Below are 13,766 nucleotides of genomic sequence, written 5' to 3'. Positions count from 1 at the left end.
AAGATTAATTTTGGCCTATGTAAGGTGCCTGAGCCCATTGAAGCTGACCCCCCACACAGATCAAAAACATCCAAGCAAGCAGGCTGAGTTTGCCCTTTAATTTCCGATGTACACGAACGCAGCAGCAGCCTCAGCGCTCACAAACCAGCTTCTGCGCTGTGTGAAAACGTTCAGCTGCTCCAGCGAAGTCAAATTAAACAATAACGTTACAAAAACTACACAAACGATTAAAAAACGTCAAGAACGACAGCAAAACAAGACACAGACAAATTGAGGTTTTCGTTGCCTTTCGTTCAAAATTTTCAACAGTTTAAAAATTCTGACGAAGCGCCCGCTGCAGGAACAAGGCTGCACGAAGGTTAAATGATGCCAACGACGGTCAACGAAGGTCCAGATTTCTTGTTTCGTCAGGTCTTCATCACCCTTCGTTAAGTGCCGTGTGACTGGGCCACAAGTCCATCCATCCATTTTCTTCCGCTTCATCCAAGGTCAGGTCGCGGGGGCAGCAGCTCAAGCAAAGCTGCCCAGACCTGCTGATCCACACACACCTCCCCCAGCTCCTCCGGGGGAACCCCAAGGTGTTACCAAGCCAGCTGCAAGACGTAGTCCCTCCAGCGTGTCCTGGGCCTTCCCCGGGGCCTCCTCCCGATGGGATGTGCCCGGAACACCTCTCCAGCGAGGCGTCTGGGGGGGGGCATCCGAAAAAGATACCTGAGCCACCTCAGCTGGCTCCTTTCGACGTGGAGGACGTGGACGTGCTCCGCCACTTCATTCTAAGTGTTAAAACTATTTTTTGCAGTTATTTTCAACATTTGTGTTTTCTATTAATAGTTATCGCAGTAAACAAATTTGCTAAAAATAAATCACCACTAGAGGCGTTGCATTCAAACCGGAAGTGTGATGCATGCGTATGGGATTATGTGTTGACAATACAGCAGGAAGCCATTTGCTCTGCACCTCTTTCACGTCTTACATGGACGCCAAACAAAGTAATTTAACATTTTTTAGATTTGATTTTAGTCTTGGTGGACCATGGGATTAATTATCAACTGATGGCTGTGAATAAACGGTGATGTGACATTAATGAATGAGGTGCTGTGACTCAACTTCAATTTATTTTTTTCAATTTATTTTCCTTTATATAGCGTCAAATCACAACAGAGTTGCCTCAAGGCACTTCACACAGGTAAGGTCTAACCTTACCAACCCCCAGAGCAACTGTGGTAAGGAACTCCCTCTGAGGAAGAAACCTCAAGCAGACCAGACTCAAAGGGGTGACCCTCTGCTTGGGCCATGCTACAAACAAATTACAGAAACAATTCACAGAACAATTCACGGATGAATATACAAGAATTGCTGTTGGTGCACAGGACAGGAGGATCGCCAACACAAATACAACTCCCATCTCTGGATGGAGCTGCACCTTAAACAGAATCAGGCATCAGAAAGACAAAAAAATACTGTATAATTTGCCAGCATTAATTAACAAGAAAAACAGAAAGAATACTAAGGTGATCGCCAGCCGCTAGCCCTAAGTTTCACTAAAAGACCCAGAATTTAGGTAAAGTTGAGGTTGAAGTTGAAGTCCACTCTGATTACTAATAACGAATTAAAAGAGTAAAAAGCGTAAAACAAAACTGTATCAGTATGTTAGCCATATGAAAGGGAAAAGAAGTGCGTCTTAAGTCTGGACTTGAAAGTCTCCACAGAATCTGATTGTTTTATTGACGCAAGGAGATCATTCCACAGAACAGGGGCATGGTAAGAGAAAGCTCTGTGACCCACAGACTTCTTATTCACCCTAGGGACACAAAATAGTCCTGCACCCTGATAACGTAAAGCCCGGGCTGGTACGTAAGGTTTAATTAGGTCAGGTAGGTAGGGAGGTCCCAGTCCATGAATAATTTTATAGGTTAGTAGCAGAACCTTAAAATCTGATCTCACTGGGACAGGAGCCAGTGAAGAGACGCCAAAATGGGCGTAATGTGGTCGAACTTTCTGCTTCATGTCAAAAGTCTGGCTGCAGCATTTTGAACCAATTGGAGAGCCCTAATGCTAGACTGCATTAAAAGCAGAAAATAGAACATTGCAGTAGTCCAATCTAGAAGAGATAAATGCATGGATCAGGGTCTCAGCATCAGCCATAGACAGGATGGGACGACTCGTCGCTATATTTTGCAGCTGGAAGAAAGCAGTCCTTGTAATATTTCTAATATGGAGGCCAAAGGACAACGAAGGATCAAAAATTACCCCAAGGTTCCTCACTTTATCAGTGTGATATATGACACACGAGCCTAGGTTTACAACAATAAGTTAATTTTGTTGTTGTGGAACAAAACACCGGCATTCTCTGGTTCAGGATGCAAACACAGAGGGACTTCTTTTAAAATGCTACGTTCCTTAAGCCACCACAAAGAATTAAGTATTTTCAGATGTCATTTTCCAAAATCAGGAGACTTTATGTGGATAAATTCTTGTCAGGCTGTGATGATGAACTGGACTGAAATGACAATGCTCCTTCAGAGCGGCCGCTGTTTTTGAGGATGTTTGTCGGGAAAATGATCATTCCTGTAAGTTGATTACAGACCCTGCAGCGGCTCTGTCATCAACCGTTTCTACAACGTGACACCACTTTGAAGCGTGAACCAATGAAGCAATACTTCGATCCACTAGCTCGTTGGTTCTTTGATTCGCTGCTCTTCAGAAACGACAAGTCTGCTTCTTAACCCCTCTCAAAGCCATTAAAATATCATGAGTCACTTTTGTGCTGATTAAAGTCACTAACTGGGACTCATGTTTTGTCGCAGTCAAGAAATGAGAATCGTCGTCCGTTCCATTGGCACAGCTCCAAACACTGCGCCACTCTCTGCTGAGACAGTTTGGTCGGAATTAATAACTTCAAACCAAATTGCCGCCTTAAACAAAATGACACCTCTTACAAACGTAATACAAACTACAATCAACTAAAACATTTTTTTCCCCTCCCAAAATGAGACATCCTGCTTTCTTTATAAATTACATCCTGACGCGCAGCACAGCCAGCTGCAAGAGCTCAGCTCAGATGTATGGAAAGACATTCATGACAATAGTGTCTGAAAGGAGATGCTTTTTACAATAACTACAGATTGTTTATTTCTATTTATGTCCAGAGATCAAGGATGCACCATGTAGAGTTTATTATGTCCAAAGTTTAAGGATCCAGTGACCAATTTCATATTTATTTACTTTAATACTCAGTAAAATGTTGTTCAATTTCAATTTAATCGGTTTATAAAGAGCCAAATCACAACAAAAGCTGCCTCAATGCGCCTCACATAGAACAGTTCAACATAAAAAAATTTAAATAAATAAAAATTTAAAAATTCAAATACATAATTAAAAACAGATAAAAAAAAAACTATTCATAAAACAAATAATAAAAAAGGCTTTAAGTCTTGACTTAAAAATGTCCACGGACTCCGACTGCCTCACGTTCGCAGGAAGACCGTTCCACACAGCGGGTGCACACGATGGGACAACCTGTAAAGCCTATTTTTAGTACACAAAATTTCACAAACGGTATCGATAAGGGAACTGATAAGCTGAATTGATAATGGTATTGATATCAAAATCTTATCCATACCCATCCCTAGCGACGTATCTGAAGCTTTTGTACAACAATCATTTCCACATAAATTCAGCATTATTTCATCATAAAAGACGGAGGAAGCGATCAGAGCGCCGCAGCTACACAGGCTGCTAGCTGTTGCGTTCACTGCGTGTCCGTCATTTCAAAGCGTCACAGAGTATCGCCTAGTTTCTGCTTAAAACGACCTTGTTTCTGCTTAAAACTGAGTTTAGAATGATTTAAGAGGTTTTACCTTGTCATCTGGTGGTTAATAATCCCATTAATCCATTTGATCGCTTTGGATGAAGAGACTCTGTCTCAGACGAGCTGCTGAGTTCCGAAATGACGCATGCATAGTGGAGGCAGGGCGGACCAATTTTTAGAGGCGGACCGTTTGGTCTGCAACACTGGATCTGCATTAAAGGCTTTTAAATGATACGTAGGAATGTGGTTTGCTAGTTCAGCTGAAAAATTATGATCTGCTATAATTTGCACATTGCAGAGGATGAAAAACATGTCTTTTCAAAATCTCTATTGAAAGAGTCAAAGTGTGAATGTTTAATCATTGACAAAGATACAGTTGGGGAGGGAGGGGTGCTGTTTCAAATGTCTTTTTAAAGATGGGTATAGATGTTTTTTAAAAACACCCTTTCAAGAGAAAAACGCTCACAGGGAGCTGTCAGTGAGAAGTGGTAGTGTGGACAAATGAAAGACTATATATACACTGGACACACCTGCATGATGTCACTCACAGTTTTTCAGTAGAGACCCAGAAATGCATTTTTGAACCCCCCAAAAAATTGCTGCTTTGGGTGTTGTCCTGTTGGCAGCACTTAATCTGCTTGTGTAACTACAAACTCATAAGTAAATAAAAAGGTGGAGACAGGCCGAGACAGGATTTGACCTGGGCGAGATAAATGAAGCCAGAGCACGCCCGTATCTTCAAGTCCAACCCAGGTAAGCTGAAAGCTTAACCTGGGTTTAGACAATTATTGAAACATATTTTTGAGGACTGAGCATTGGTTCTGATGTTTTGCTTTGGTGAATGCATTAAAATTTATGACTTGCTTATTTCCTCAGAATTGTACATTAACTGGACCTAACATCATGAAGCTACTGATAGCTGCTATAAGTGCTAACACCATTAGCATCAAAAATTAAATCGCAGGATAATTTCCCTCAGCTGAAACACTGCCGCATCTGAGATGATCCATTCTGACATTTCACCATACAAGAAGCCATATTATTAGTCATCTGAATTAAAATGCAGGGCTGTGAAATGAAAACTGTGAAATCCGAGGAAAATTTGCAGGGGGTCTGGGGGGGCAGAATTAAATTTTTATCTCATGATACTTTTTCAGCATCTCCTGGAAGAAAAATCTCAAAATTAGTGGATATTTAAATGATCCTATATTCAACCTTTTATTTGACCTGTCAATGATGATGTTGAAATAGCAGAATATGACGTGGAAGTAGGACCTGGAATTATTTTCCTTTTAATTGTAAACCAAATTATGCATTTGGTACAATAATACATAAACCTTGCTTACACATTAACTCAGAACAGTTAAACTACATGAAATTTATGAAGACTGAAAAGATTGTTACAGCATTTCAAAAACCACAGCTAAAGATTGTAGAATATTTGGAAAATCATGGTAAAATATCAATAACATACCTTATAGTAAAAAGTCACATATTCTTGTGTAAATTCATGCAACCTAAATCCATTCAAAGCCACAATGTCTTTTTTACAATGAAAGAAAGTCTAGATTAATGAAAAAAAGTCACATAATCTTGTCTAAAATCCTGTTTGAACAGCAGAATGTTTATTTTCCAGGGAGAGAAAAATTCTTACCGTGTTTTCCTGAGAGGGCACAGTTTACTTTTCCCGTTTCTTTTATCTTTCAGGTGTGTTGATGAAGCCAGTGACAATTCCACGGATTCTTGTCCTTATAAGACTTTTTCAAACAGTCTTTCTCGCCATCTTCTCTCTGTGCGACGTCGGTCCGTGACACAGACATGCTGCACAAATTTTTTAAAAACTTGAAAGCTCTAAAAGTTTGGGATGTCCCCATGCTAAGTTTAGCTTAAGCTTCGCACAGGAGCCACACAGCATCGCCGCAGCAACCAACCAGTCCTGCTTTATGACAACTGTCGTAACAGCTACGCTGTGAGTGCCATTTTTCCTCTGCGAAACTCCACGGATCCGAGGAAACCGATTTGCATCTGTAACACACAGATCAGTGTTCACGGACTTATAAAACTTACACGATGTCGTAAAAAAGAACGCTTTGCGATAAGCATTTTAAAAATTCAGTGATGTCCACGATTAAAGAGGACATCACTAACACCCCACTCCCCTCCCCATGATGAAATCCGCAGAATCCCATGGATCTGCCGAGTTTTCACAGTACTGAAAATGCTAAATAAGGGAGTGAATCCTGCACATCCAATGGCAGCCACAGCAAGCGGCCTCTGAGTTCGCAACGCTGAGCACAGTCTCGACAACAACACCCGCTGGTACTCAAAGCCACCACGCCCTTAATTATGCAGAATGTTATGGCTTAAAATGCTTTAACCTAAGGAGTTTGAAAAAAAAAAATTGCCCCCACACAGTTGTCATGGAGGAGAAAGGAGAAACTAGCTAGAGACCAAAACTGTTGGTCATTTTATTTTAACATGGATTCAGGTGGGGACCTGCTCTTTTCTGCAGCCAGCCTCAAGTGGCCACTCAAGGAACTGCAACTGTTTGTATTTCTGGGTGCCCCTCCTTTGGTACCATCAAAGCCTACCACTTGGGCAAACACTGTCTAAATTTAGATCTTCAAGTCTGCGTCACCTTTCAAATTAAAGCACTTTCCTGTGTTCAGAGCATGTTCTGAACAGACATCAAAATGCAGTAATTATTATTAAGCACATCCAGAAGAATGAATTAACACAGTGGTTCTCATTCTTTTTTATCATAAATACCACCTTAGGAAATATTTGGCTTTCCAAGTACCACCATTAGAAAAGTGAATTCACATAATTCAATTCAAATGAATTTATTTATACAGCGCCAAATCACAAGATAGTTGTCCCAGGGCACATCACAAGGCTAATGCTGTGTTTACACATAGGCAGGTCACATTACAAATGCCATTTTTCTGTATTCAGTTTCACTGCTGCAGTATGTCAAAGGACAGTAACGGCAAGTCGGCTAAAGGTGCCCTGATATTTGCATGACTTTCATCCTCGCACTTGCACGCACTTCGTTATAACGATCCCACCCACTGTGTTCCCAGCTGGATACCGTGCCTTGTTCCACTGGACGCTGAGCTTTGTGCCGCTGGACGCTGCATATATAAAATAATTATTTCGTAGCGGATTAACCATTTTCTCTCAGAGTTGGCTGTTGAAAACACCTCTAATCGCTTCTGGAATCACAGAGGATCGTTTCATCTGCCGCTTTTTTTCTCTCGCTCCTGCTCTTAATGAGGTGGAGAACGCACTGGAAGCTTCAAATAGGTAATTATTTGTAATGTTTATATTGTAACAGCTTGGTAAAGCAGCTGCATGTTCATTCCTTCTTATGAGGAGCTGTAAAAGTATGTTTATGATAGATTTAGTATCTCATCGTTCAGATGAGCTGCACTGTGATGCGGTGCGCTGACGCATTCGCAAGCAGTGTTTACTTGTTTGCGCAATGTTCACGTGAAGTTCACGTAATTCATGCATGATAGAGATTTTGAACATTTCAAAATTTTCTTTGTGCACTTGCATGAAGCCACGCACAGTTTACAAAGGGCTGTAACAAGCTTGAGACAAGTTTACTCTCCTGCATGGCAGAGTGCGTGTAAGTCTGTAGATCAAGTGTCAGGGCACCTCGAGTCTCATTCCAAAGCTCCTCAGGGCTCTCCTGCAGGTTTTCCACCTGTTGTGCCTGACGTTCAGAAGAACAAGACAGAGCCAGAGGAGAGCCACGTGCAGCCAGACATCTGGCTCTCTCAGTTTCCTCCTCCTCCTTTCTGTGCAACTCCATGGCACAGACCCTAACTAGGTATGCAATCACAAAGTTCTTCTGAAGTAGATTAATCTGGATGTTGAGGAGCAATCTGGAGAGATGTGAACAGTTCAGCAGCTGATGGTAGCATTAATATGGGGGGCGTGTGAAGATAATTTGTCCAATTCACAACATTCCTGACAGATTATTAACAGAACGTAACAATACGCGGTTACGCACAATAGCGTGCAACATTATTATTGACCTTAGTAGAGAAGCTTGAATCTTCGACAGGACTGGGTTGCTTGACGCGAGAAGCAACGCGTCAAGCAACCCAGTCCAGTTGAAGAGTCAAGCTTCTTGACTATGGAAACCACCTGGACAACTGAGAGCCATCACAGAAACATTATTATTGACCATGCATAATGGTTCGTGATAATTCACCAGTGATACATTACGATTAATCAGAATGCGTAGTAACAGACTGCAACAGTTCCTGAGGACTCCTGATGCCTCTGCCCAGAATCATCACCTTCGTGATCAGAGGCCAAGAATGTATACTTCATGGCATTTGTGACTTGTCGTCATTATGTGTAAACGCAGCATAAGGTCTAAATGCCTGGTCTCACGGCACACGGCGATCACTGAACAAAGGGAAAAAAATCCCAAAGTCACAAATCATCAAGAAAAAGTGGACGAATGAGCCCGCACTTCTCCCATCACCAAAAAGCCTGTGAATGCCGAGCGCATAAAAGACCGAAACGAAACCAAAACTAACAAAAGAAAAACAAAGCAAACGGCGACCATGTCGCTTTGCAGCCATGAGAGCTAGTTGTCTTGACAACAGGTTTGTCAGAGTGTGCATGCACATGCACGTTGCAGCCAGAGACAGCTACAATGTGCGCAAATAGTTAAAGTAGTTGATGAAACGTTCTTGCTGCCATTGTTGCTGTATGAAAGTGTTGCTTTTCGTCCCACACATGAGCGAGTCACGTACAGCTGATCGGATCTTTAGTTATTGATCCGTTCAGATATCATCAATGTTCGTGCAAGACGTCGGACTTGGGAGTTTGGACGAAGTTGGACGACAATCAAACGGAACGTTGACGGTACGGGAACTACACAAACAATGAGGAACCGTCATGACAGAAAGCAAAACAGAATACGGAAGAATTGAGGTCGTCATCAGGATTTGTTCACATTTCTCAACAGTTTGAAAATTCTGACGAAGCACCAGCTACAGGAACAAAGCTGGATGATGGTTAAATAATGTCTCCGAAAGTCAACGCAAGTCCAGATTTCGTGTTTCGTTTTGGCTTCGGTGTCCTTCGTTAGTGCCCTCTGACCGGGGCTTAACCTTACCCACCCCCTGAGCAAGCACATTGGGAACAATAGTGAGGAAAAACCCCCTGGAAGAATTAAAGTGTACGAAGAAACTAGGCTAGCATAGAGCGATTTACACATCTCAACTTGCGCTCTGCACTGTGGGACAACAAGTCAAAAGAGCAGAAAGCAGCAAGGATTATGATGATTTAGATCAATTTAAAGTGAAGTTGACAGCTTAAAGCCTTTTTGCATTCGTCACTGAGCGCCTGTGTCTGGCAGTAAAGAAGAATGATTCCTCTCCAGAATCTGCAGTACTTGATCACAGAGGAGGAGGACAGAGAAGTTCTCAAAATGACTGCATGTCCTTGCAAATTAGAGCATGGATATGCTGACCTGACAGGTTGGGTCAGGTTCAGGCAAATATTTTGAAATGATACTCTGGTTGGGTCGGGTTCAGTCACATCAACACAAAGACACTAAATGCATGGAACCTTTGTGAAACAATATAATAGCCCCGCCTCTGTAAATTCAGCCACTCATAATTAATAACATGTTACTCTTTGTAACAGTGTAATCTAATATACCTTTTGTTTTTGTCTTGGTGGGTCATTAACAGGATTTATTTTTGGCGTGAGCAGAATACTTAAGTGTGGCAGATGGTATTACATTTACATCATGTGAAGCAGCACACAGAGTAAATAAAAGGTCTTATTTTGGCATGTTGTATCCTTTCAGACAGATTCATCATCACATCCTGACAGAAACTGTTGTCCATGTAATATGCCCTTGTTTTGGATTACAATGTCTAGAAATAATTTAACTCCCTATCGTGGAAATTTAATAAAGAAGCGTGTGTTATACGCTTGAAAACAATTAAATGACGCATACCTACATGTATTAACAATGATGGACCTTGTACATGTAACACCCCTGTCACCTTGAGGATTTAGCCAGCGTATGCCGAGTGTATGAAAAATGCTGGCATAAGCAGGGGTAGAAAAATATATTTTTTGAGACTACTGGTCAGGACCAGTAGCACTTATTTTGTTAATGTCCTCCTGCTCTGAGGTAGTGGCCCCAAGCATTTGGAAGCTCCGAGCCTCCGATGAAGAGCCGGTGAACATCAGTGTAGCATTAATCATCACATCATGCGCATGTATTCAATATTGTGTTTGTAAATCTATAGCACGATAGAATGTTCTGATTTTGTGTTGAATGTATGTAAAGTTATAAACATTTTCTTACATGATCCTCTGCTTTTATGTGAATGTACTATGCACCTTATACCTCGCTTTCCTATAATTCTGAGCCTTGTGCTTGTCTTATGCAGCCCTAATATAGTCGTTGCTCTTGTTACTTAATCCACTTGTCTATTCTTGCTACATGAGCTCTATAACATCTCTGATTTTTTGGGGCAACAATTCTATCTATTGCTTCTCAGACTACTATGATGAAAGTTTTATGAATGGTCAGTTGTCCACAACCTTTACTGTCAAAAGAGCGATTTTTGTTCCGTCTTCCAGAAATAAAATTCTTCTAGAGCCACAAAACATATCTGACCTTTAATGTGAATGAATGAAGATAACACAGCTTTTGTTTTTCTATATACAGTTCAACTATGTTTTTAATTCTTATTCTTTTGTTTTTGTTTTTTTTAACTCCAAATCAGAAAAGTTTGGATGATATGAAATATGTGGTGGTGGTGGTGGCATAATGAGCCTGACATTTACTTTGACTTATTTTCTGCAGACTGCATGAAACCGACATATTTCATGATGTGTGGTGAGCTTTATTTTATTTGTTAATATATATCCATTCTTACATTTAACGCCTGCAGTATTTTCCAATAAAAAAAGGTTGGGAGACGACAGTTTATTCTAAATGTAAGAATTAATTAATCATTTTCCAGCCAGATTTCTTGAAAGAAATGTTAGGGGATGAATACGTGAATACATGCACATTTCCAACTCACTGAATATTTCTTAGACTTCATTTACATCAATCATTCAGAAATACAAACAGTGTTGTACTTTATGGTAAATCTGTGTCAGGCAGTTCTCAATAACTACATGTCCATTCTGGAAGGAGACAAGTGAGGTAAGCCACCAAGACAACTCTGGGAGAACTTTTGTCTTCTGTGGTTGTGAGTGGAGAAACTGGGAATAGTGCAGCATTTTTGTTTTTATCTTCATTTTACATATAGTCCCAGTCTTTATTTTCTGTTGCATTTCTGAAATTACAGACCTGCTATCAAGTGTTAACATTTTTATTGTTTTTAAAACTTCTGTAATGTAAACACCAAGCTCTTATAAAGAAGGAAAAAATACACCGACGTGCAGGAAAACTTTGGTATAAATTGAACAGAACCATACAGGCTGATTTGACTCCCCATGTTTTTCAAAAAATAAGAATAAAACTAGAAGCACTCGGAGAGCGCAAACCTCCGCCAAGGCTACAGGGTCACTGACGTCACATGGGATACCCTTTGGCAAAGAGACTTATTCCATGCCATTTCACACATCTACCGTCATGTTTCAGATTCAGTGGTTAAACCCTTAGATCTTCAGCAAATGTATTTATAAAGAGAAACTGCATGAACTATACAAGTTTTTTTTAATTTTCTAATAAGTTTATTCAATGAGGAGAAACAAATGCTAAATTATTGTTGTGTCGTAATTTAATTTTTGTTCAGCCTTTGTGACGTCTTCATGAAGTTAGATGCAAAAATGTTGAAATTAGCCCTATCCTGCAATGATAAAGAATCCATTAAAAAAATCATGTTCCGGATCATTACCAAAATTTAATGACTTCTAAGTTAGGCCAAGATACACCCCTGGTAAAAAATTTCATTGAAATCCATTGAGGATTTTTTGAGTAATCCTGCTAACAAACCAACCAAACAACCAACGGACGCCATCGAAAACATAACCTCCTTGGCGGAGGTAATAAGAGGTAACTTACTTTGAAATAAATAAAACATATGGCTGCAGCCTAATAACTCTGAAAAATAACAAATTAGCAGCTTGTATTTTTATTCTGACTGGAATACATTTTAGTGTGATGATGGAATTCATCCTGTTTTTTTTTTCCTCCTCAGTCACATTTTGTGCTTCAACATAAAACTACATTAACGCACGATCTAAAATAAATACTTTTTAAAAAATAAAAGCTTATTAAATTTCAGAGTTCTCACCTCCTTAATGTGAGAACCTGCACAATGAGACACGGCTCCCTTCAGCCCCTCCCCCTGGCTGTGTGAGCACACACGCACGCACGCACAGAGAGAGCTCATCTGGAAAAACTCTGCATTTTAGACAGCTTTCAGCAAGCAGTCAATGGCTTTTTCCACCGGATTTTTCGAAAATTGACCCTCCAAATCAAAGCTGGACAGCTCGCTTTCCAAATCTCCGAATGGCTCAGCTAATTAAGGCACAAATTAAAAAAATAAAAAATAAAAAATCATCTGACTTGTCAAAGACTTTTAATCACAAGACCGAAAATTTTTTTAACTAGACATCAGTCTAGCAGGGGAAAATATCAACTAGACAAAAGTAAAGTCCCTTCAGCTGCTCCCTTGTTTGCACTCGGGGTTACCACAGCAAATCCAAGGTGGATCTGCACGTTGAATAGGCACAGGTTTTACGCCAGATGCCCTTCCTGACGCAACTCCACATTACATGGAGAAATGTGGCAGGGGTGGGATTTGAACTCGGAGCCTTCTGAACTGAAACCAAGCGACATTGTATGTATAAGTAAGTATGTTAATAGGTGAATGTGCGGCATCACAGTGAAGCACTTTGCACCAGCTGAGAAAGAATGTTACAGTGATGCCTCACATTCACCTGCAGAAAAACAGCCCATTGATCATTTGATAGGATGCTGCTCAAAAATCTGCCTATTTGTTCTAGGTTACATTAGCTTTCTCAAAAAAAATTCAGAGGGAAGCACAGACAAATGAATGGAACCCATTCTAAAAAAAATCCCATTTCCACTTTGTGGCAGAGAAAAATAAAACCACTGAAAATGGAACATTGTAACCAACAGCGGAGAAGAGTGCCTTCATACCTGAGTACACAACACATGAGCAGTAGATGTTGTGGGACCTGTGCTGGATTGAGTAGAGCAGGGCAGTCTGACCGCAAGCAAGCCAGGAATGCCCTGGTTCTCCTGGAACGGTCCTCACTGGCACGACCCAACCACAGCCGTCGCAGGTTGGGACAGGTCCACTCTCGGAAACACAGGGCCGGAACTAACTCTGGAGTTAGTGCTGACTTGGCCTTGCCACTGCTCCACTCTTTGACAATCACTGGAGGAACTGAGACATCCAAAACAATGATTGTTGGTGTACATACTATACAATAGGGTTTACAAAAACTTATTTTGCAACAATAAATGAAGTGTTCACAATGACTACAATATTTTAGTGACTATTCTGTTGAAAGAAAAACCCTGAAACTACAAACTAAAGTATTAGCTTACTTTATAAGTCACTGACCTCAAAGGTTGTCAACTGACTAAAATACAATTGGTCAAGCTGAGTTAACGGGGTTTTAAAAAAGAATAGTTTGGACCATGTATCATGCTTAGTTATGTTATAGGGTAACATGTCATAGAATCCAATGGGCATTGACCTTGTTTGACCTTTACTTTGGAGACCAAGCATTCAACACAGTCAAAACTATTCCATTTATTAATCCTATTAGCTCAACCAATAATTTGCATCACTTTTTACCAATATTGAAGGAACTTTAACTTTGGACCCCTGTACAAACTGAAAGTAACCTTTGTCACCATTTTTGCTGTTTTACCCCATAACTCCTGCACATTCAGTCACAGACAGTCCAAACT

General features: G+C 40.6%; 1 protein-coding gene across 1 annotated transcript in view; it reads right to left on the bottom strand.

Moving 5' to 3' along the window:
• The window catches only part of LOC117512072 (constitutive coactivator of PPAR-gamma-like protein 2), a 112,312-nt gene that overhangs the window by 26,172 nt on the left and 72,374 nt on the right, over nt 1–13,766 (bottom strand). The window contains 1 exon segment of the mRNA XM_034172029.1: nt 12,984–13,233. Within this exon segment, the coding sequence (XP_034027920.1) occupies nt 12,984–13,233 (250 nt within the window).

This window comes from Thalassophryne amazonica, chromosome 6 (genome assembly GCF_902500255.1).
Source record: "Thalassophryne amazonica chromosome 6, fThaAma1.1, whole genome shotgun sequence".
NCBI lineage: Eukaryota > Metazoa > Chordata > Actinopteri > Batrachoidiformes > Batrachoididae > Thalassophryne > Thalassophryne amazonica.
The sequence above is the reverse complement of the archived record's forward strand: the minus strand, read 5'-3'. Positions and strand labels throughout refer to the sequence as shown.